This window comes from Puma concolor, chromosome E4 (genome assembly GCF_028749965.1).
Source record: "Puma concolor isolate L17-30 chromosome E4, mPumCon1.1.hap2, whole genome shotgun sequence".
NCBI classification, from domain to species: Eukaryota; Metazoa; Chordata; class Mammalia; order Carnivora; family Felidae; genus Puma; species Puma concolor.
This window is the reverse complement of record NC_141683.1, coordinates 63,705,943-63,729,678: the sequence shown is the minus strand read 5'-3', so window position 1 is coordinate 63,729,678 and position 23,736 is coordinate 63,705,943. Positions and strand designations below refer to the sequence as shown.

At 37.4% G+C, this 23,736-nt stretch overlaps 1 protein-coding gene across 11 annotated transcripts in view; it reads left to right on the top strand.

The window, feature by feature from the left end:
• The window catches only part of CEP170 (centrosomal protein 170), a 126,615-nt gene that overhangs the window by 38,817 nt on the left and 64,062 nt on the right, over positions 1–23,736 (top strand). For all 11 annotated transcript variants that reach the window (XM_086694736.1, XM_086694747.1, XM_086694743.1 and 8 more), the window contains exons 3-4: positions 10,125–10,214; positions 17,599–17,680. In XM_086694736.1, the coding sequence (XP_086550862.1) occupies positions 10,125–10,214; positions 17,599–17,680 (172 nt within the window). The remainder of the gene's footprint in view (positions 1–10,124; positions 10,215–17,598; positions 17,681–23,736) is intronic.

Here is a 23,736-nt window from a genome sequence, read left to right as displayed (position 1 = left end):
CCAGTGGCTGGGGGAAAGAAGATTAGGGAGTTATTTCTTAGGAGTTACAGAGTTTCTGTTTGAGGTGATAAAAATTTTTTGGAAATAGATAGTGGTGCATAACATTGTGAATGTAATTAATGCCACTGAATTGTACACTTACAAATGGTTAAGATGGCAAATGTTATGCTTTATATATATATATATATAAATTTATATATATATATATATCTCACCATAATGAAAAAAGGAAATCGATGGCAATAGAATTTTAAAATATCTTTGAATTGATACATTTGATTCATATTGCCTTTATAACAGAAATTTAAAACAAAAATCAGTATTATTTTAATGAGTAGAACCAATATCACAGTATTATAAAGTCAAAAATTTAAAGAACATTTTTATTTAAATTTATAAATGTGTTATGGGCATCTATCCTATTTATGACTGTTTTTGTTTATGCTTTATTTTTTAAATAGAATGTAAAAGAGATGAGAGAACTCCATGATCAGGCAGGGCAAAGAAACAGTTTTGAACCGTTCCTCAGTCTCCACCCCTAAAGATAATTTCTGCCCTTTATCTGATAGTAGCACACTGGTTTTAGCACTGTTCTCGACTCTGTGTATTCTCTGAAAGAGATCCAGGAAGAGATTGGCATGCTGGTCATTTGCTAGTCTGAATAAATGCTACATATTAATAGTCCTCTTCCTAGCACTGAAAGACATACGTGGAAGTAAGAACACATATTTGCAAATTGTATTTAGTTTTTAACTGATTTAATGTTAATTTAATCTTTCCTAGTATAGGAGTAAAATGATACTTAAAATCTTTTTTTTTATGTAATTTCTTTTTTTTTATGTAATTTCTTTTTTTTTATGTAATTTCTGAAAAATGGACTATAGTGGTAGAAAAGTGAAGAATTTTGCATTTATACATGCAAAATATATTTGTTTTAAAAGATTAGTGCTGTAGAATTGATGAAATTATGTTTTCCTTTTAAAGGCCTGACATAGCTTAAATGGTTCTGCATGGGTTAGGTCAGTCAGTGTGGTAATTAAAATTGTTAGTAGTGCAAATAGCTAATATTTGATTGCTTTTTAATGAATAAATAAGAGTTCTTTAAAAATTTGGTCGACCTAGGTCTCCATTTATGGTTTTAAGCCCTCCATTTTTTTTTTTTTTTTTTAAATTTTTTTTTAATGTTTATTTATTTTTGGGACAGAGAAAGACAGAGCATGAACGGGGGAGGGGCAGAGAGAGAGGGAGACACAGAATCGGAAACAGGCTCCAGGCTCTGAGCCATCAGCCCAGAGCCCGACGCGGGGCTCGAACTCACGGACCGTGAGATCGTGACCTGAGCTGAAGTCGGATGCTTAACCGACTGAGCCACCCAGGCGCCCCAAGCCCTCCATTTTTAATGTACAGGAAATCACTTGTTAAATTTTAGAATCTCTGCCTCTGAATAATTTTAAGTAATTTCTTACATGTAAAGATTTCAACTACAACTAGATTTGCTGGCATTAAAAGAAAATACTTTGATGATAATATGGCTTAAACCCAGTGCAGAAGACAAATAAATGATCTATAAGGTTAAATGATCTGTTTGATTATAATTAATTTTTTTTTGTTATTTTATGACAAAAAATAAAGTTTTTTGAGTTTTATATTTTTTGTTACTTCATCTCATTCCAAAAAATGTACTCTAAAGAATGTGATCATCCAGAAGAAAATGTGCCTGGATACTGAAGACTAGGTAATTACACAAAAGATTCTGGATGAGTTTTCTCACTTAGCTTGGAAGCTTCCAGCAAATTATGCAGACTTGCTGTGCCTGTCTCTGGCTGTAGACAGATGATTGTGCTGTTTCGTAAGACATATTATGCAAGATGAATCTTGCATAGCCATGGATGAAAAGCCATAAAGTATAATTTATTAGATAAAAATTATACTTTGGAGCAACACATGAATATCACTATTAACAGTACATTCTATTTAAATAGTACTTTCTATTTCTCATTGTTCATTTATGTGATTTTAGATGTTGCTCTCAACAGTTTTCTAAAAGATACAGTCATCCCCATTTTTACAGATGGTAAAATCAAGATTTGGAAAGACTTGGTCACTGGGCCAGTATCATACAACCATTAAGTCATGGAAGCTGGTGTTGGAACCTTTATCATTTTGGCTCAAAAATCAAATGACCTTTCTCTTCCACCACTTAGCAGCTACTGCGTGTGTGTGTGTGTGTGTGTGTGTGTGTGTGTGTGTGTGTGTGTAACCTAAAAAGGACTTGATAACTTAATTCTTCTAGTAAACATGTTCAAACACTTCTTGCAACATATGGTATACTTCTAAGTACAAATAAAGTTGCATTTTAAAAAGTTTGTTACCTAAATTCTAATTTTACCGTCATAAAAATTTTTTAATTTTTCTTTTAATGTTTATTTTTGAGAGAGAGTGTGAGCGGGGGAGGGGCAGAGAGAGGGGGAGACACAGAATCTGAAGCAGGCTCCAGACTCTGAGCTGTCAGCACAGATCTTGACGCTGGGCTCGGATTCACGAACTCTGAGCTCATGACCTGAGCCGAAGTTGGACGCTTAATCAACTGAGCCACCCAGGTGCCCCTATCTTCATAAAATTTTTAATTGCACCAAATAATTGAATTTTGCTCTGTTTTGAGAAATACCATCATACTAACTGAAATAGCAAAATTATATTTGACTTACTATTTTAATGTTTTAACTTTCACGCTGGTGTAAGAACAGTTTCCAGGAGGGTAATGGTATGTTTTAAAGATCATAGGTAACATATTTTCAAAATATGTCTTTTGGAGCACATAGCAAAGGATAAATCACTATTTTTTATTCTGATTGTAAAAATGCAGTTGGGTTTTTAAAAAGTCTTTCAGCCACAGTGCCTTTTTTTTTTTTTTTGATGAAACAGCAAAACTGTATTTGATTGTTGGATATGAAATTTACTGTCGCATAATTAAAAGGGACTGCTTCAGAGAAAGAAGCATAAAAATAAAATGTGGTTTTTTTAATATGAAATTTATTGTCAAATTGGTTTCCATACAACACCCAGTGCTCGTACTAACAGGTGCCCTCCTCAATGCCCATCACCCACTTTCCCCTCTCCCCCACCCCCCATCAGCCCTCAGTTTGTTCTCAGTTTTTAAGAGTCTCTTATGGTTTGCCTCCTTCCCTCTCTGTAACTTTTTTTTTTTCCCCTTCCCCTCCCCCATGGTCTTCTGTTAAGTTTCTCAGGATCCACCTAAGAGTGAAAACATACGGTATCTGTCTTTCTCTGTATGACTTATTTCACTTAGCATAACACTCTCCACTTCCATCCACATTGCTACAAAGGGCCATATTTCATTCTTTCTCATTGCCACATAGTACTCCATTGTGTATATAAACCACAATTTCTTTATCCATTCGTCAGTTGATGGACATTTAGGCTCTTTCCATAATTTGGCTATTGTTGAGAGTGCTGCTGTAAACATTGGGGTACAAGTTGCCCCTATGCATCAGCACTCCTGTATCCCTTGGGTAAATTCCTAGCAGTGCTATTGCTGGGTCATAGGGTAGATCTATTTTTAATTTTTTGAGGAACCTCCACACTATTTTCCAGAGTGGCTGCACCAGTTTGCATTCCACCAACAGTGCAAGAGGGTTCCCGTTTCTCCACATCCTCGCCAGCATCTATAGTCTCCTGATTTGTTCATTTTAGCCACTCTGACTGGCGTGAGGTGATATCTGAGTGTGGTTTTGATTTGTATTTCTCTGATGAGGAGTAACGTTGAGCATCTTTTCATGTGCCTGTTGGCCATCCAGATGTCTTCTTTAGAGAAGTGTCTAGTCATGTCTTCTGCCCATTTCTTCACTGGATTATTTGTTTTTTGGGTGCAGAGTTTGGTGAGTTCTTCATAGATTTTGGATACTAGCCCTTTGTCTGATACAGCCACAGTGTCTTTAAAAAATACTTTAAAACAGTGATGACACACCATGGCCATCTTTCTTTTTCTCTTCAGGTTTTTTTAGTCTGTGTGTCCCTGTATGTCTGTGTTTTTCTTAAATGTTTTAATAGGAAAAATAAATAATACAAGAAGTAATAATAATGTTAAAAAGTAACCATTTCATATCCAAAGCCTATGTGACACATATTAGGTGGTCATTGGTGCCACTTCATGTTAGCTTTTAGGTAGAGATTTGCTTTTCATTGTGCCTGGCCTGGAATTGTGTTTTTGTGTTTTTAGTTGATTTGATAACAGGCTTTTTGTTGTTTGTTTTTTTTGTTTTGTTTTTGCAGAAAAGGAAATATTTCTTAAACAAATGAAACCATATTATTACTTCATTTTTATACTCTTATTTTCCAAAATTTCCTGGTTTTATAATTATCTTGTCTGGGGGCCAGAATTTTGTTGTGACTGCTTTGGTTCTGTTGTTTAAAGCTACCCAGATTGTAGGTTTCTTAAAATTTGGTCTGATCTTTGTAAGTTCAGTACTTTTGATATTTTAATCTCTAAGAAAATTTTTCTACCTTCATTCTTTATGAAGTGAGATTGGCTAAACAGCATGTATTTTCTTTCTAATAAACCTTTCCTGAGCACCTACAATGCACTAGGCCCTATGCTGGCTTCCAAGGGATCAATGCAGATCCCAGGCAGGGTCTCCCTGTCCTTGAGGGCTTATTGTCTAGTAGAAGGAGATGTGCGTGTAAACAAATATAGACGTTACGACATAGAATGTTGATGTGGGATGCACAAAAGACAGATTAATCAGTCCCTACCTGCAAGGACATAAGATGAGAAGTGTGGAAAGAACTCATGGAGGAAATGGCTTGAGCTGAATCTTAAAAGATGAATAAATGGTTTCTGGAAGGTTTAGGGTATGATGGAGTCCATGGTATTAAAGACAGCATGACGTTCAGTGTCTGTTTAGGTAATTAAAATAGTTCCTTATAATTTACGTATAGAATATGAAGGCAAACATTTGGAAGTTGAAAGAGACCAGACCTTGGAGGGCATGTGCTGAATTAAAGCTTATATGTTTCACCTTAACCAGCAAGTACACTTAGGAGGTTTTGCACAGGGAAATACTGCCTTTTTAAATGTCTCCCTGTTATGTCTTGGAAACCTTACAAACAAACCTGTGAGATTAGTCTATCTTCTTTATAGATGACTCAACAAAGATTAGTCATTTTACCAAGGTCACACAGCTGCCAGATGTCGTGACCTGTTCTTTTGGACTCCAGCACCTGCTCTTTAAATTATCACTCTACATTCATTACTGCTAAGGAATTGGAGCTTGGAATCGGTGGAAGCACTTAGGAGGTGACAATAATCTAGAAAGTGAGGCAAAGTTCAAGAGAAGAGAGAATTCTTTGAAATGAAAAGGCAACAGAGTGCTAGCGGGAAGTTAGGATGTACTTCCTAGTTATATAATGAGGGACGGGGAGAAAAAGAGTTTCAGATCTATTGTTTTTGGCATAGAAATGAATATAATAGAGGTACAGAAGATGCACTTTTGGGGAATAAGATCACGAGTTTGAGGTTCTGAAGGGACATCCAGATTGAGATATTCAGTAGAAAGCAGGAAATAAATATGTGAAGCAGAGCCGGAGTAGTCTGGGCAGAAGGTAGAGGTTTAGTAGAGTTTTGAGCATGAAGAGGTAGCAGAAGCCAGGGGGAGCTGGATTACAGAGAAGGAGGTAAAGTTGGGGTGACGGATGGTTGCGTGGGAGAAAAGGAAGGGTCGGAGTATTAGATGTCCTGCTGCAGTCAGAGAACTGAGGTAGCATACTCGTCAATTATTGTAAATAAGTGAGGGAACTGGAAGAATAGAGGAATGTAGTCCTAGAGAAAAATACTGCAGTTTAGATTCCAGAGGTAGAATCAGTTTTGTAGAAGGTCTAAGCAATGGGAGCAGTATGCCAGGATAGGGTATGGAGTTTGGTTGTGGAAGTCAAGAAGGCCAGATTTTTTTTTTTTTTCAACGTTTTTTATTTATTTTTGGGACAGAGAGAGGCAGAGCATGAACGGGGGAGGGGCAGAGAGAGAGGGAGACACAGAATCGGAAACAGGCTCCAGGCTCCGAGCCATCAGCCCAGAGCCCGACGCGGGGCTCGAACTCCCGGACCGCGAGATTGTGACCTGGCTGAAGTCGGACGCTTAACCGACTGCGCCACCCAGGCGCCCCAAGAAGGCCAGATTTTTATATGGGTTGTCTACATAGATGTTGAAAATCAATCACGATGAAGTAGGAGTTTGTACAAAAAGAAAGACTGAACCATAACTCCCAAACTTCAGTCAGAAAGTGAGAATGAGGGCTGCATGTGACTCTTGACCTTGGGGTCATAGAGTTCAAGCCCCACTTTGGGGGTACAGTTTACTCAAAACAAAGAGTGACCACAGATGATTGCAGCAACCTAGGAAGGGTGTGTGTGTGTGTGTGTGTGTGTGTGTGTATGGAAATATATAGTATGTATATATACTTGTATTTGTATTTATAGGTGCATAACAGGAACTTCAAAAAAGGAAAGGGCTTTTCCCCTTCAGGGGGAAAGTAGTGGCCAAAAGTCACAGTGTAAACTGTGTGAATTCATTCTGTATCTCTGAATTCAGCAGAATGGTGGATTTGGGAGGACAGCATCCACTTTAAAGGAATGCTGTAGAAATAGTGTTCTCAGGGGGAAAACCAGATTTCAGTTAAAGGAAGGAAGTAGGAGGTAAATATCTGTGAGAGCTTGAGAATGAAGAGTTTCCGGTAAGGCGGATTCTCAGCAGCAATGCAAAGCCTTGGGAAGAGAGTCTTTCTAGACAGTGAAAATCAAGAGGAAGGAGGCACACTCTTCTGGATATTACCTATAAGGAGATAGTGACTAGAGGGTCTTGATTTTTGTTTTTTTTTCGTAATTGAGTTACAATATTATTAGTTTCAAGTGAACTGCAATAATCATATGTATATAGTGAGAAGCGATCACCGTAGTAAGTGTAATTAATATCGGTTCCCCTACAAAGCTGCAGAAAAAATTTGTTTGCTTGTGATAAGGAGGCTTGCATTCTTATTGGAGGCTTAAAGTGACAAGAATAACAGAACTGGTAAAAATTGACAATCTTTGCAGTTTATGCCTGATCAGCTAAGACTTTCCCGTTAGAATCAGAAACTCGATGAAGTTACAGTCTTTGTTAGGATTTAAATTATATGCTTCTGAGATACTATTGGATTTTCATTGAGATAGCCAAATGGGTTGTGAAAATTAAGTTGTAACACACCTTCTCCTGGCTAGTTTAATCTAGAGAAAATGAGAATATGATTATCTGGAAATGAAAATGGGTTAATTAATACTTAAGTGGTTAGATGTAAAAAGCAAACCTTTCTTATTCCTTCAGTTTTTCTTGACCACTCACTTAGATGTATTCTCTATAATCTTGGCTTTTTGCTGAATTTCTTTGATGGGTACTGAAACACACTGGCACCTTGAAGACAGTGGGTAACCAAAAACAGGAATGTTTTGTTTTGCTTTCTTTCCTTGGCTGTTACTTTTTAAAGAGTTACGCAAATGGGAATGACTTGTTCTGTTTTATGATAACTCTAGCCTTAAGTTTGTAAGACCAATCTTCTCAAAAAGTTACTACCCTATTTACTAAGTTGCTTTTTCTGATCCCACATAACATCCTCACTCCTTTCACCCCCCAACTCCAAAGTTGGAATGGTGTCTCAATTCAGTGCACTCTGTTGTTTTCTTATGTCTTAAGTTGGCTCTATGTTGTGTAGGAGGCATTCTTGTACTTACCAACCCCCATAAACATTTTGAGGGCAAGATGTGTATCAGATTCAAGATTTCCAGGTTTCTGGCAAGTTGTTGACTTAGTCAAGTGGCCTCTCCTAATTATCTCCTCCTTGAACCATTTTGTTCTCCTTCTCTCTGGTCCGTGTTGACCACTTCCCTCCAAAGCTGTGACGACTCCCTGGCTCCATGTGCAGCCATTTGGCTTGTTTTCCATATCTAACCGTAACTTCCCTTCCCTGTATGATTTTTCTTTTCTCTGCTCTCATTTAAATTTCCCCCCATGAATTTCAGTGCACCGTGCTAAGACTTGAGCTCCTACTATTTTCTTCCTCACAGAGATTATTTATGATGGATGTTTCATTCATATTTATTAAGAGCCTACATATACCTGAAATCTCAGTTGCCTTACAGCATGTGATTTTTATCGTTAGACTAATTCAACTTGGTAAATCCGCAATATGGAGGAATTATTTTCCTAATGGTGCCACATTTCTTTTTGTCACCCTAATAACTGAATTTAGGACTTCATTAAACAGAGCAACGATTTAAAACACAACAATAAAAACTAAAAGTTTAAGTAACTTTTAGATTAATGCAGATGTTTTGTATTGGTTACAGTTATAAGTTGACACAATAATTGGCTTTCAGGTAAGTTGTAGAGAAGTGGCATTAATACTGCTCTGCCCAAAGTCGCTCTTGAGTCTGGGGTTTGCAGTTTGTCCTAGAGAAACTGAGGTTTCAGAGAAAACCAAACCAAAACCCAACTTTTAAAACTTTTAAGAATGAAAATGTACGTGTGATGAATGTTTAGGTTTTGTTGGAAGATTATTTTAGGTCACATACTGTTTCTTTCTAACGTACTTAGAAGGAAAACCAAAACTTTTTCAATATGGGATTTAAGCTAATTGAGGCAAGGACTTTTAATTTTGGTGATACTTTTTTGGATAGGACAATTTCAACTAGGGTTTACATCTGTATTGTTATTTTATTAGCTGCTGACCCTCTCCTCATTTTGTGGGTGTGGCTGGGAGTTAGGCCGTGGTTGCTATTGGCTGTAGCTGAAAGTATCAGAAGTTAACGTTTCCTCTGGTGTCCTTGTTTCTGTCTCTCCTGTGGTTTTTTGAGTGTCCTTAGAGACCCTTTTTGTTCAATAATCTGAACTCAGCTATTTTTTCCATTGTAATCTCTTACGGTGTGCATGTGTAAACCCCTGTGGATGTGATGGTAGCATTTGGAGGGAAAAGAAGCATTCCATAATGCTATGATTAGTTCTCAGTCTTTCAGTGAGGTCATGACCTCCACAAGTGCATCTCATCTCTTCCTGAGGTGAGACAGGAAGGCTAGAGGAGACTGGAGTTCGGGATTCCTGTTCTCCCATGTCAGTTAGGTGCTGGTAAAAGCCACGTTGGTTGAGCACTGCTAAAGTAGTCTTCCTGGAGGACAGGCGCTTGGTGACAGAATGCTCTGGGTGTATTTCACTCTCATACTGAGGGGAACACAAGAAGAGTTTCTCCAGTCTTCACCCTGACACCCTCGTGGGGCTCCCAGGGTAAAGCTCATGAACCCATGGCAGTGATGGCCCCCAGTGCTGTGTCCCTGGGAGCTTTTGTCTGCAAGCTAGTTCGCATTCACATCTCTAGCAATTACACATCTTACCCTTAAGTTTTCTTGCCCTGCCGGCTACAGCCATGGTTTCTGTGTTCAGGAAGCTGTGATTCTCTGATTTCACCTCTCTCTCTAGTTGTCAGGGTGGCAGTTGGCCATATGACCTCAATTCTCTGATAAAATAAAGACTATTTTTGATTTTCAGTTTGTGCATCTTTTCTCTTGTAAGGAGGGACTGATGACTCCAGGCTCTTGACATGTTGGACTGGGAACTGGAAGTCCTGTCTCTTCCCATGTGGGATACTTCTTTTGCTTTTTGTATACCAAGGTTCACAGAGTAGCCCTCAGTGTTACTGAGTTCAGATTCATTGTGGTTCTCAGAGTGTTTCTTCCTGTGACTGGATTGATATTTCTTTCAATAAAAGTTTCCACAGGCCTTTATACAGTTCATCTTTCAGGTGCTTCTATCTACAGACAACTCGCTAAGCTCTGGAGCGTGAGCACATGTGCATGGACATCTGAAGAACATCTTCAAATTTTGGCAGCTTTCTTCTTTGGGGAGTGATGCCAAATTTGTGTTATATAGTAGTAACACAGTTTAAATCTCATTTAATCCACTTTTACTTTGATATTTCCTGATACTTATCTGTTATCCTATTAATATGAAGTATCTAGCCAAAAAACTTTGTGTTTCTTATTCTAGTATTTTCTTGTATTTACTAACTCAGAAAACTTCCTTTCAGTCCCGTAGTGTGGATAAGCAACATGCTGTAATCAATTACGACACTTCTACAGATGAACATTTGGTGAAAGATTTGGGCAGCCTAAATGGGGTAAGTGAAGATTTTCTCTTTTGCTTTATTTGAATATTTTTTTAATATTGTAAGTAAACAGATCAGGTTACAGTTGCTATTTGTGTTATATTTCCTTCTCTTTAGTTTGCATTTTACTTTCTTTCTGGGGTTTTTTTTTGTTTTTGTTTTTGTTTTTTTTTTTTGCGTGCATGCGCAAGTTGGGGAGGAGCAGAGAGAGAGAGAGGGAGACACAGAATCCAAAGCAAGCTCCAGGCTCTGAGCTGTCAGCACAGAGCCCGACACAGGGCTTGAACCCACAAACTGCGAGATCATGACCTGAGCCACACGAAGTTGGACACTTAACCAACTGAGCCACCCAGGCACCCGGGTTTGCATTTTACTTCTAAAGGCTTATTAGGTACGTGGCACTTTGGGGACCATACAGTAGAATATGGAATGAGCCCATGTTCCCAAGAAACTGTATAGGCAGTAAATACAGGAATGCAGACGGTTGCTGGTTCTTATTTTCCATAATGGTTAAAAAAGACTTCTTTAAGGAGATGAAATGAAATTTGACCTCACCGGATGGTTTGAATTTATATGTGGGAGAATAGTGGAAAGCCATGGCAGTAAGTATGAAAAAAAGGACTCTTGGGAGCCCAAGAAGTATAGGTTAACTTAGAAGATAAAGGTGAAAACATAGTTTGATGCCAGCTGCTGGAGAACTTTCTGTGCTAGAGTAAAAAAGACAGGAAACACATCCATTAACCTTAAACATGTGACTTTGTGATCTAAACACCAGTATTCATTATTGCTTTTCTGTATTCCTGCTTTGAAGATATTTTTGTGTTACTGCAGTGAGTTTTTTTTCCTAATTCTTCATTTGGTCTTTCCACATTGTTGGAACATAACTAGCCACAGACTAAGAGAATGCTGAAGTATTGAATAATTTCTTATTTTTTAATTTTCTAATAGCCTTGGTAATATAAGCTGATGCAGTATTTGTCTACGTCTGTGCTGTTGAAATTACTAAAATGAATTTAACAGAAACTAAATGTATCCCCACTGCTTCCAACTGCCACTGCTTTTTGAAATATACATTAAACTTTATGCAGATTTTGGGATGAGCACTGGGTGTTGTATGGAAACCAATTTGACAATAAACTTCATATATTGAAAAAAAAATAAACTTTATGCAGAAATTGAACAATTATAGTGAAACATTGTTTTCTTGTTCTAAGTTGCCCTGGTACTGAAGGACTGATGTTTAATCTTTGAGATACTTCGTTTTTCTATTAGTTTTATTCTAGCCTTTATTTGTTTCTCATGGCACACAGAATTAAGTCTTAATTCAGGGTTGAACCAAAATCCCTCACATTTGACACTTTTCCAGATTCCTGCTCCCTTGGGCTTTCCCTTTGTCCTGCCTCCCGAATAGTAGTTCTGCTGCTGTCCGGTCTCCTCCTCCGAATACTTTGTTAGATTTTCTTCAACCTAGTAGTTCTCCCATCTGCCTTGTCATTTAGAAAAGTTGTACTTCTAAATTTATATGAGTCAAGCCCAGATTCCACTTCTTCCTGAAGGGAAGGAACAAAGGAAAGGTATTTAGGAATATTAACTTGCTGACATCATTAATAACACGTGGAGCAGATAAAGCAGAAACAGAGCAGACTAGGTAGAAACCGTTCTAACGTGAGACAGGTAAGTAAGCTACTGTGATTCCCAGCTCCTAGTTGCAGAACTTCTTTTGTCCTTCTCCACATCTGTAAGCCTTTGTTTTAATCTTGATTTGGGGTGCTTTCTCTGCTTTGTATTACATCTTCTTTTACTTCTCTGTCACGGTGTTGAGTCATGAGCTCCTGAACAGTCATGAACGTTTGCTCAGGAGTCTGCACAGTGCACGAATACAGTCAGTCTTTTTTTGATGAAATTGAATTTATTTTCTCTATTAAGGAATTTATGGAGAAAAATTTTAACTTCTTCTGTATGTGGACTATTTTAACAATGTTATGTTCTGGTTTTAAGCCAGAAAGATTGATCTTTACCACAGTGCTGTGCGTAGATGTCTTTACATTATTACCTTGGAAAATAATAAGTGAGAATTACATCACAGTGTTTTATTCTTTTAAAAGACTGTGATCAAATATAAAAATTACTTGTTTTTCATTATAAAAAGAAGTCAGGTGAAGTACTTCTAAGTTTCTCTAGGTTGACCTTTCTTCATAATTCAATTATACACAGTAATTCTGTGGAAGATAATAACTCATAGGGGGCAACATTTGCATTTTGAACTTGAAATCAGTACCTAGATTTGAATGTCAGTCTGTAATTTACCAGTCCTAAACACAGGGACAATCACTTTCTGAAATTTGGTTTCCTCATACATCTTCATATTTGTGAGTGTGAGGACTCACAAGTTCAGTTCCCTTGTTTTAGCTTTCAGATAATGAAATGGAAATTCCTGCTCAGTAGTACTGGCGTGGGGATGCAGCCTGACGACAGTACGTGTGAGTTTGTGCCTGTTACGGAACTTGGGAGCATCCGTCACACAAGCGATAACTGTGCTCTGACCTAGATGGCAGCCTAGAGAATACACCAGAACAGAGTTGTGAACCACCAGCTGCCATGCGCTTAATCCATAAGGAGACCGTTTGCTCTTCATATTCATATAACTCTAGAAATTTGAGCATGAGGTTAACAGCAGTAATTTTAGAAGTCAGGGGACACGATGTAGTGGTTATGAGCCCCACTTGAATTCTTACCAGTGACGTAACTGTAGACGGGTTACTTAATTTTTCTGTTCCTCAACTTTTTTAATGTTTGTAGCAAAATGGCGTTTCTCTCAGGTTGTACCAAAGCTATAAATAAGTTCATAATTGTAAATGATTAGAACAGTACGTGGTGAGCATTCAGTAAGGGCTGGCGGTGGTGGTGTGGCAAGCAAAGCAGTTAAAATGAGTTCAGCACCCTGGAGCCTACATGCTTTCCAATCAATCCACTGCCTTATTTTTTTTAAAAGCACGTACCAACTAACCCCAACTTATAAATAACTCTAAACTGTGACCACTTTCACTCCTCCCTTTCATCCTACCCTAAAAGAACACTCCCAGGGGACCTAGATTTATACTTGATGTTATTGCTACCAAAATGAGATTGCTGTGCCTAAGGAAGCTGGAACGGGTTTTGTTGCTGATGTTATGGTGGCCTGTTTCCCCGCAAGCCCCTGGAAGCTTCCCCTGTGAGAACCCTTATTTGCCTTCACTTCTTCCTGCCTCCCTCTCCCACTGGGGCACTTGCCCCTCTGAGAGCCACTGCGGCCTCTGCCATGTGCCTCCCATGGCATTCTACCTCTGGCTTTTGTTCTAGGCTGCCCCCTCGACTCCCTGTGTTCTAGCTTCTGCTGGATCCCCTTTTCGCACTGGAGTTTCTACCAGCATCAGACCACAGTGGCGTAGAGTGGAGAGAGTATGCAGAGGAGAGGGAAAAAAGAGATGACTTTTGTCTCTGGCAGTGTTATTGGGGTGGTTACGCCCCTGGCCGCTCACTCTGTTCAGATTTCCCAGAGCGTTAATACAATACACAGTGGTTATGTGGTTTTATGCAATCAATTATGCAATTTCGTTGTATGTCAAATAAATAGATGTTTTTCTAGTTTGGTTTGCTTCTATGAGCTAGTGGTTTGGAAGAGGGAGTTTGAAGAGCTGTCCTGGCTCGGGCACCCATACTTCCTTGAGTTGGAGAGAATGTGGGATTTGTAGTTCACAGACCTCAGTGTGAATCCCAGCTCTTACTCCACTTATGAACTCAGATGTTTGTCAATTCATTCTCTGTGCCTCCTTGTTGTTGTCTGTTCCTCCTACAAGGCACAAGTGTGATCAAATGGTGTTGAGGTAAGGAATCAATCCTATTTTTCCCCATGTTTGACTTACTAAAATGCTCCATAATTGATTTACTTAAATGATTTTTTTTTTTTTTTGCCTGTTGCTCTTTGAAATTTTCTCTCCTCCTTGTGTAATTTCAGACCTTCAGGAGACTTTTTCCCTTCAGATGTTTTCACTTGCATTTTTGTAAGCTGAAACTTTGCGTTTGGCTCATATTTCCTAAGCCTTTTTAGACCTTAGGGAATATTTCTGCCATAAATGCCAGCATATTAAAATTGTATGTTTCTCGTTCTGCAAGTACCTACCTAGTATGTATGTTAAACACACAGTAGGTGCTTAATAATTAAGAGAATTGAGCTGTCTTAAGCTTTGCGTGGATCTGATTGGTCGTGTTAAGCCTTTTGAGTAAAATGGTTGTTTAAGTTGAAATAATTTTAAGTAAAACCGGCTTAGAAGTGTGGCATTCCTTGTACATCAAGTATGTAATTGCTTGTCTTCTGCATACTAAACATCAGTGAATTAATGTTTTCTTTTATTCTTTTCTTTTCCATCATTTGAAAAAGCTCTTCTGTTTTGTAACTCTACATAGAATATTTTGTTAAACTCAAGGTTTAACTTTTTTTTTTTAATGTTCATTTTTGAGGGAGACAGAGAGAACGTGAGTGGGGGAGGGGCAGAGAGAGAGGGAGACACAGAATCTGAAGCAGACTCCAGGCTCCGAGCTGTCAGCACAGAGCCCTACGTGGGACTTGAACTCACGAACCATGAGAATCATGACCTGAGCCAAAGTCAGACACTTAACTGAATGAGCCACCCAGGTGCCTGCCTCAGGGTGTAACTTTTAAAACACTGTAAAATGTTCATTTTGGAAATGAACATGAAATTAAAGCTTATAAATGCCTGTATTCAAAATTTTCTTTATATTAACATTTTAATCTTTCTGTGAAGGATGTTGGAAGCTTATTTTCTAGGATTACTCATGCATCATACTAAGGTGTGATCTCAAGTTTTAGCAGTATGCCACTGTCTTCATATATCTGTGCTTGAAATTAAGACTATAACTTCTAATTTTTTCTATAGATTTATAAATTGGTATTCTGTGACCTATTACAAAGTGCTAGTCGTGCATAGGAATTTGAGCATATGACCGTAATCACATAATTTCCTGTAATATTTTACTGTATGTCACTTAGGACCCTTCTGAACTTCCTCACCATGGAGGGAGCTTTCCCAGATAAGGTATTATGGCCATCTCAAATCCAATAAAATAGAAGATTTTAAAAAATGGAATTCACTAGGAAAAAAGTAATTTTTAACGTTTCAGCTTATCAGAGGAAAACTTTTGGGTATTTATATGATATCTGCACTCTGGGCAGTTAAGTATAACATTGTTCTGTGTTCTGTGAATCTAGCAAATTCCAATTTAACTTCCAACGTGCCAGGAAAAATAGTCATCACCATTTGCCATCTGTGTCTAGTTGACTCTTTGTCTTTTTACAAATAATTTGCGGAAGTAAGGATAAAAGGATAATGAAAAACAACTTGAAATTTTAAGTAAAAATTAGTCATGACAAGCTCATATTTTTATTCCATGTTTTTCTGGTTTGAAAGGTACATAATACACAAAATGGGTATTGTTCATCAGTTTTCAAGGGAGACCTGGGATATATATCCGTTTTGTAAATGTTGCTTTTCAAATTTCAAGTACATATCCAGCTGGTTCTAGCTTATCATTATCTCTAGTTCTTCTTGCATTGTATTGTCAAAATGCATTATTTTTAAGACTTTGATAGCTTATAGTTTTGTTAAGATGATAGCTTTCTTCTATTATTGCAAAACATTTCTCAGTTTTAGATTTGTTAACAGAAGGTTAATTTATTTCTTTTTACATCATCTTTGCTTCTAGTTACCTGATAGATACCTGCCTTGGGCATTTATCCACTTAGAAACTAAATCAAATAAGTGTTGGAAAACATCAAAAGATGAAAGAATGCTGTGAAAATGTGAAATACAGAATTGTTCAAGTTCTTATTGAAAAATATTTAATTATTTGTTGAAATGGTACTATTTTGGATATATGGGTTGGATTAAAATATAGCATTAAAATTAATCTCACCTTTTATATTAACTTTTTTAATACAGCTACTGGAAAATTTAATAGTATATGTTTGGCTTGCATTTGGGGCTTGCACTATATTTCTGTTGGATAGCAATGTTCTGGGCAATTCCATTTTCTTCTGTTTTCTTATTATGTTGGTCATTTTCAGCATAGTTAGAAATAATTGATGAGTAATGATAAAATAATGATGTGAAATAGCACAGTGTTTCTTTTTTAAAAAAAATTTTTTTTAACGTTTATTTATTTTTGAGACAGAGAAAGACAGAGCATGAACGGGGGAGGGGCAGAGAGAGGGAGACACAGAATCAGAAGCAGGCTCCAGGCTCTGAGCCATCAGCCCAGGGCCTGATGCGGGGCTCAAACTCACGGACCGCGAGATCGTGACCTGAGCTGAAGTCGGACGCCCAACCAACTGAGCCACGTAGGCGCCCCTAGCACAGTGTTTCAAAAAAAAAAGGAAAAATAAGATCAGTAAGATCCCATAATGTATCTTAGAGTCATAAAAAGGTCTAAAAGACTCATATGGCAATTGTGAAATAGAATAGCAGTTTTATTCCCTTTTTTTTTTTAAGTTTATTTCTTTTTTTTTGAGAGAGAGAGAGGAGAGGGCATGTGCTTGTGAGCAGGGGAAAGGTTAGAGAAGAAAGAGGGAGAGAGAGAGAATCTCAAGCAGGTCCAGAGACCAATGTGGGGCTTGAACCCATGAACCGTGAGATCACGACCAGAGCTGAAACCAGGAGTCAGACGCTCAACTGACTGAGCCACCAGGTGCCCCAGTATTTCATTACTTTTATTCTTAGAATTCTTCTAAAGAACAAAAAGAAAATTTACTTTAAAAAATGGAATAGGGACACCTGGGTGGCTCAGTCAGTTGAGCATCTGACTCTTGGTTTTGGTTCAGGTCATGATCCCACTGTTTTGAGTTCGAGCCCTGCATCAAGCTACTGATTGGGATTCTCTCTCTCTCTGCCCCTCCCCCACTCGCTCGAGCTCTCTCTCAAATAAATTTTTTAAAAAAGTAATGAAACATCAGACCTCACAAATAATTAGAATTGTCCAAAAAAAGCTAAAATTGAGTCCCCTGCATCCTGATGATATATCAAAAGTTAAGTATTTTACAATTTGCCAGCTTCACATTAGGAGCTTTTCTTAGCATCATTTTTAAATGCCTATATTTGTCTTGGCAGCGTGATGGACTTAGAGGAGGTACAGCCTGGTTCTTTGTGTGTTCAATTATTAATAAAAGACTTAGTATGAAAATCATTTATCAGCCTATAAGATGCATGGCACATTTTGTAATACACAAGCTGTGTTAGCCACCATAGCTAATGTATTTTTAAGTATAAGGTTTGAGTGTTTGTTTGTCTGAAATGTAATAATCAATACTTCATATATAACCTAAGATCTTTTTCTCTCTTTGTAGACTTTTGTGAATGATGTAAGGATTCCAGAACAGACTTATATCACCTTGAAACTTGAAGATAAGCTGAGATTTGGATATGATATCCTTATATGATTTTGTGCATTTATTGAATTTATTCATAAAGCTTTCTGATGTACATTAACATTTCTTGATCTAAGAATTTTCAGTAAAGGCATGCTAGAAGTCTCTTTGCCCTCCCATATTAAAATACATGTTTAAAAATAATACATACATTTTCTGGTTGTTATGCCTATTCCTAAAAATAATCCTAGAAAAGTTGATGGACTCAGCTTTTCCCCCATCCCTATAGTTTCAGCAGTGGTATTTACATGTGTAATTTGGGTATCAGAGAATGTAACAAGGAGAGGACAAAGGACTGTTTAATATTAGCCCAGCCCAGGGATTTTGTTGTTGTTTGGATGAGCATGGCACAGATCAGTGTCCCAGGGGGAGTGTAAGAACTTATCCCTACCTTTTTTTCCCATTCGTACTTTTACTCTGTTTTAAGAATTCTGTCTCTATCACTTATTTAACTCAGAGTTTTCAGTATCCTATATCTTCTGAGACCCATACTCCCTGGCTCAGTTCATTATACAGTTAGTGTGTATTTAAAATTCTTTCGTTAAAAATAGGATTCTAGGGGCGCCTGGCTGGCTCATTCAGTAGAGCATGCGACTCTTGATCTCAGAGCTTGAGCCCCACGTTGGTTGTAGAGATTACTTAAAAATAAAATCTTTTAATAAGTAAATAAGTAAGTAACAAAATAGGATTCTAAGAAGTGAGTGGGGACATGACTTTGTCCTCCCTAGGGTATAGTAAAGAACCACTAGTGAAGAAGAATAAAGCATTTCTATTCATATAAGGCAAAAAGCTTTGAAATAAAGGGGACTTACTTTATTTAATTAAATTATACATATTCCACCTTATACTGAATGTTTTTCTTGAGTTTTCATTTTTCAGTTACTACATTTATCTGGACTTTAATACTGAAGAATATATTAAACATTGGCAAGTCAGATGGACTTTTATCACTATACTATAGCAAATGTAGTCTCAGCTACCTGGAGTTGATGCATAGATAAAATAAATGTACTAACACTTTAAAATTGTTCTTAAAGCATAACCAGTTTTGTTTTTTTTTTTTAGATTTAACTTAAAATTTATGAAAAATAGTTTTTAGCACATCATATGAACTTTATACTTGTACAGCAAAGGAACATTGAAAAGTGAAACCATTGAATCTTAGTATTTATGAATTGTATGTTTAAATCCTTTTAAGAATATGAATCACAGAAAATGATTAAGAATTAACATTAAAGCCTTGATCCATGGACCATTTTCCACCAGCATAAAAAGTTTCATCAAACAATAAATGCAAATAAATATATTTTGAATTTAAATACCTCCTTAATCTGATTCAAAACATGAGAAAATAGAAAATCTGAGTTTCAATAAAACTCTATAATGTTTACTTTGACTTTTAAATCAAGAGAAAACTGTTGAGGGGCTCCTGCGTGGGCTCAGTCCGTTGAGCGTCTGACTTCAGCTCGGGTCATGATCTCACAGCTTGTGAGTTTGAGCCCCATGTCAGGCTCTGTGCTGACAGCTCCGAGCCTGGAGCCTGTTTCAGATTCTCCTGCAGCCTGTTTTTTCTCTCTTTGCCCCTCCCTCGCTCGCTTGCTCTCTCCCTCTCTGTCTCAAATAAACATTAAAAAAAAGGAAAGAAAACAACTGCTGAGAAATAACTCCCACTTTTACAATTTGTGTAGTGATTTCTTTTTTTTTTTTAATTTTTTTTTTTTTTCAACGTTTATTTATTTTTGGGACAGAGAGAGACAGAGCATGAACGGGGGAGGAGCAGAGAGAGAGGGAGACACAGAATCGGAAACAGGCTCCAGGCTCTGAGCCATCAGCCCAGAGCCTGACGCGGGGCTTGAACTCACAGACCGCGAGATCGTGACCTGGCTGAAGTCGGATGCTTAACCGACTGCGCCACCCACGCGCCCCAAGATTTCTTTTTTTTTAATTTTTTTTTTTTCAACGTTTATTTATTTTTGGGACAGAGAGAGACAGAGCTTGAACGGGGGAGGGGCAGAGAGAGAGGGAGACACAGAATCGGAAATAGGCTCCAGGCTCTGAGCCATCAGCCCAGAGCCTGACGCGGGGCTCGAACTCACGGACCGCGAGATCGTGACCTGGCTGAAGTCGGACGCTTAACCGACTGCGCCACCCAGGCGCCCCTGTAGTGATTTCTTAGTAGTGAACTAATACTTCCTTTTTTATATACCAGCTCATAATAGTCAGCAATAGGAGTTGCTGGGACAAATGTTTTGTTGGTTCCAAAGGACTTTCTTCGTGTTATGAATCAGTGTTGAACCAGAACTGTTATCCAAATCTTCAGAGTAGGCTCAGTAAATTTTATTTTAAAATATCATCTCCTATTGCTTATGATTTTTGAAAACTATACATAAATGAACATTAGGATGAAATTTTATTGTATGGGATGAAATTTTTAAAACAAATTTTATATGTTACATTTACCTGTTTTATATTTGGCTGAAATAATTGTGCTTTATTTTTATTAAAATTAAGCTTAATAGTTAGCCAGTTTACAAACTCCTCTTCTTTGGAGTGGAAAACTCTTTATTACAATGTCACAGTAATAGAAGGAACATCTTACCATGAATTGAGATAGAACTGAAGACACAAAATTTATCTGCCACAAGCGCTTTTCTAATTAAAGAAATTAAGTGATTTGGAAAAGCCAGTAATGGAAAAAATATCCAAGTTTAAGAAATGACTATAAACTCATGAGGGATAATAATCCCTGCAGTAATCAAAAAGGAGATCTTAAGTGTCCAAGTGGCCAAACTTTAGCAGATATGCAAGCCTAAGGTTATTCACTTCACAGTTATTAAATGTGTGTATCTCCTGTGTGCTGGGAGATCCTTGTTCCCATGGTCTGGGGACACGAAAGTGAAAGAAACAGACCACTCTGTCCTCCTGGCGATTATACTTGTCCTCCTGGCGATTATACTCTAATGGGGTTGAAGGAAGCTGACAGAACACAAAAAAAGAATAGTAGAGGATGATAAGTTCTATGGAGAAAAAGTGTAACTGGGGGATCCAGAGAGCTCGTGGTGGTGAGTGAGAGGTTGTAATTTTAAAAAAGGATATTCATGGAGCCCACAGTGGAGCAAAGATAAGGAGAAAGTAAAGAAGCTGGCCATATGGATATCAGGGGAAATTGCTCTTCAGGAAGATAGAAGAGTTAAATTCAAAGGACTTGAAGCAGCAACATGTTTGGCATGTTTGAAGAACAGCCTTCAAAAGTCATTGTGGTTGGGACCAGTAAAGAGTAGGAAGATGGGGTATGGGAGCAGGGTGCACATCAGCCCTAACAGACCATTGCAAGGATTTTGACTTCTAAGTGAAATGGGGAGCCATTTACAGGGGTTTGACCAGAAGAGTGACATGATAATGACTTACTTAGAAACATTCTGTGGCTATTCTTGTTCAAGAAGACTAAGGATGGAAGTGGGCCGCGGTGAAAAGAGGGAGGTGAGTTAGGAGGCTGTGTAGTAGCCCCAAGTGAGTCAGAGGTTTACAGCAGGGTGGTGAAAGAGGAGGTGGTGAGGAATCAGATTATGGGTGCATCTTGAAGAGGAAGCCAGTAATATTCTTGATTAGATTGGAAGTAGAATGAAAGAAAGTCCAAGATTTGGCACTTGATCTCAGCGGTTGGAAAAGTAGAGTCACCATTAACTGACAGAATTCTGTGGGTAGAGTGAATTTCATGGAGAAAATGGGAAGAATCTTCTGAGAAAAACAAGCTTTTGGTTTAACTGAGTTTCCTCTATTTTCTCTTTGATTTGTATCTTATTAATTTCTTTTTCCTAGATAAAAACTGAGGTTATTCGTTTGAGACCTTTTTTTTAATATAGGCTTTTAGTTCTATAAATTTTCTCCTAAGTACTGCTCTACCGTTCAAAATACTTTCTGATTTCTCTTGATTTTTGAGTACTGGTTATTCAAATAATTTTGAATAAGTTTGTTAGTTTCTAAGTAATTTGGAGATTTTCCCAGAGACTTTCTGTTATTAATTTCTAATTTAATTCCATGCTGATGAGAGAACATACTTTGTATGTCTCAAACCGTTTTAAATTTATTGAGACTTGTCCTATGGCCCAGAATATACCTAATTTATCTCTCCTGGTAAGTGCTCCATATGTACTTGAAAAGAATGTGCATTTCTGTTGTTTGGGTGGAGTGTTCTATTAATGTCAGGCCAATTTGGTTCACACCTTCTATATTTTACCGAATGATTGTCTACTTGTTCTGTTAATTGAGAGATCAGTATTGAAATCTTAGGCTATAATTATGGATTTGCTTATTTCTCCTTGCAGTAGTTTTTCTTCATATAATTCAAAACCTGGTTATTAGGTACATAAACATTTAGGATTAAAATGTCTTCTTGATGAATTGATCCCATTAATTATTATAAATTGACCTGCTGGGGGCACCTAGGTGGCTCAGTGGGTTGAGTGTTCAACTCTTGATATCAGCTCAAGTCTTGATCTCGCAGTCATGAGATCAAGCCACAAGTAGGGCTTTGTGCTGGGCTTGGAGTCTGCTTGGGATTCTCTGGCTCCTTCTCTTTCTACCCCTCCCCAGCTCACACTTTCACTCTCCCTCAAAATAAATAAATAAACTTAAAAAAAATAAATAAAAGAAAATGACCTGCTCTATTCAAGACAATGTTCTTTGCTCTAAAATATAGTTTGTTTTGACATTGATTTAGTTGTTCCAGCTTTCTCTTTCTTCTTTCTTTCCTTTCTTTCTTTGGATTGCCGTTAGCAAGGAACATCTTTTCTGTTCTTTTTTATATTCTTTTGCTTTTAACTTATTTGTGTCTTTACATTTAAAGTAGGCATCATACAGTTGGTATTTTTTTTATTCAGTCTGATCATTTCTGCCTTAATTTGGGGATTTAGGTCGTTCACATTCAGTGTGATTATTGATATAATTAGGTTTACCTCTGTCATCTTGATATTTGTTCTATTTGTGCCATCAGTTTTCTTTTTCCTCTAATTTATTTTGGATTTTTTTGAACATTTTGTATGATGCCATTTTATGTCTTTTATTGGCTTATTAACTATAACTTTTTTATTTGATTGGTTGCTTCAAGATTTGTAGTTACTTCTTTAAGTTGTATCTTCAAGCAATATTATACCAATTCACATATAGTATAAGAGCCTTACAGTAGTATACTTCCATTTCTTCTGTACTGACCTTTGTGCTATGATTGTCAAACTCTATTCTTAGATGTTACAAACTCCATACTACATTATTACAAGTGGAAGGCCAATTATCTTTTAATGAGATTGAAATAAAAATATCTTATATCTTTATGCCCATTGTACTCTTATAGCTTAAACCAGTGTAACTATCATTTCTCATGCTCTTCGCTCCTCTTTATAGATCTGTTCTTCTCATCTGATATCATTTTCTTTCTGCTCAGGGCTTCCTTTAACATTTCTTGCAGTATGGTTTTGCTGGTGATGAATTCTTTCAGCTTTCATGTGTCTGGAAAAGTAGTAGTTAATATAGTAGTGAATATAGATTGGTAAGAGATCCAAGAACTGAAACCTATTCTATACCAGTATTAAGAGGTGGGAGAGATAAGGAACCAGTTTAAAAAAGATTAAGATGCAGGGGTGCCTAGGTGGTTGTCAGTTAAGCATCCAACTTTGGCTCAGGTCGTGATCTCATGGTTCATGAGTTCGAGCCCTGCGTCGGGCTCTGTGCTGACAGCTCAGAGCCTGGAGCCTGCTTCAGATCTGTGTCTCCCTCTCTCTGTGTCTGATCGCACTCTATCTCTCTCTCAAAAATAAACATTAAAAAGAAAAAAAAGATGGAATCACTGGTGAACTAGAAGGAATATCAGAATATGATATGGTTTCCATGTTTAGTGGAAAATGATTTAAACATTACTTAAATACCATAAATCTCAAAATCCTTACCATCTCAGTCATCTCAGGGTTATTATAAAGAACCCAGTACCTTAATTTTTTTAATGGCCTGCTTTTTCCCAAAGTAGTTGTCTATTCCTATAATGTCCACAAAACGATTGGATTA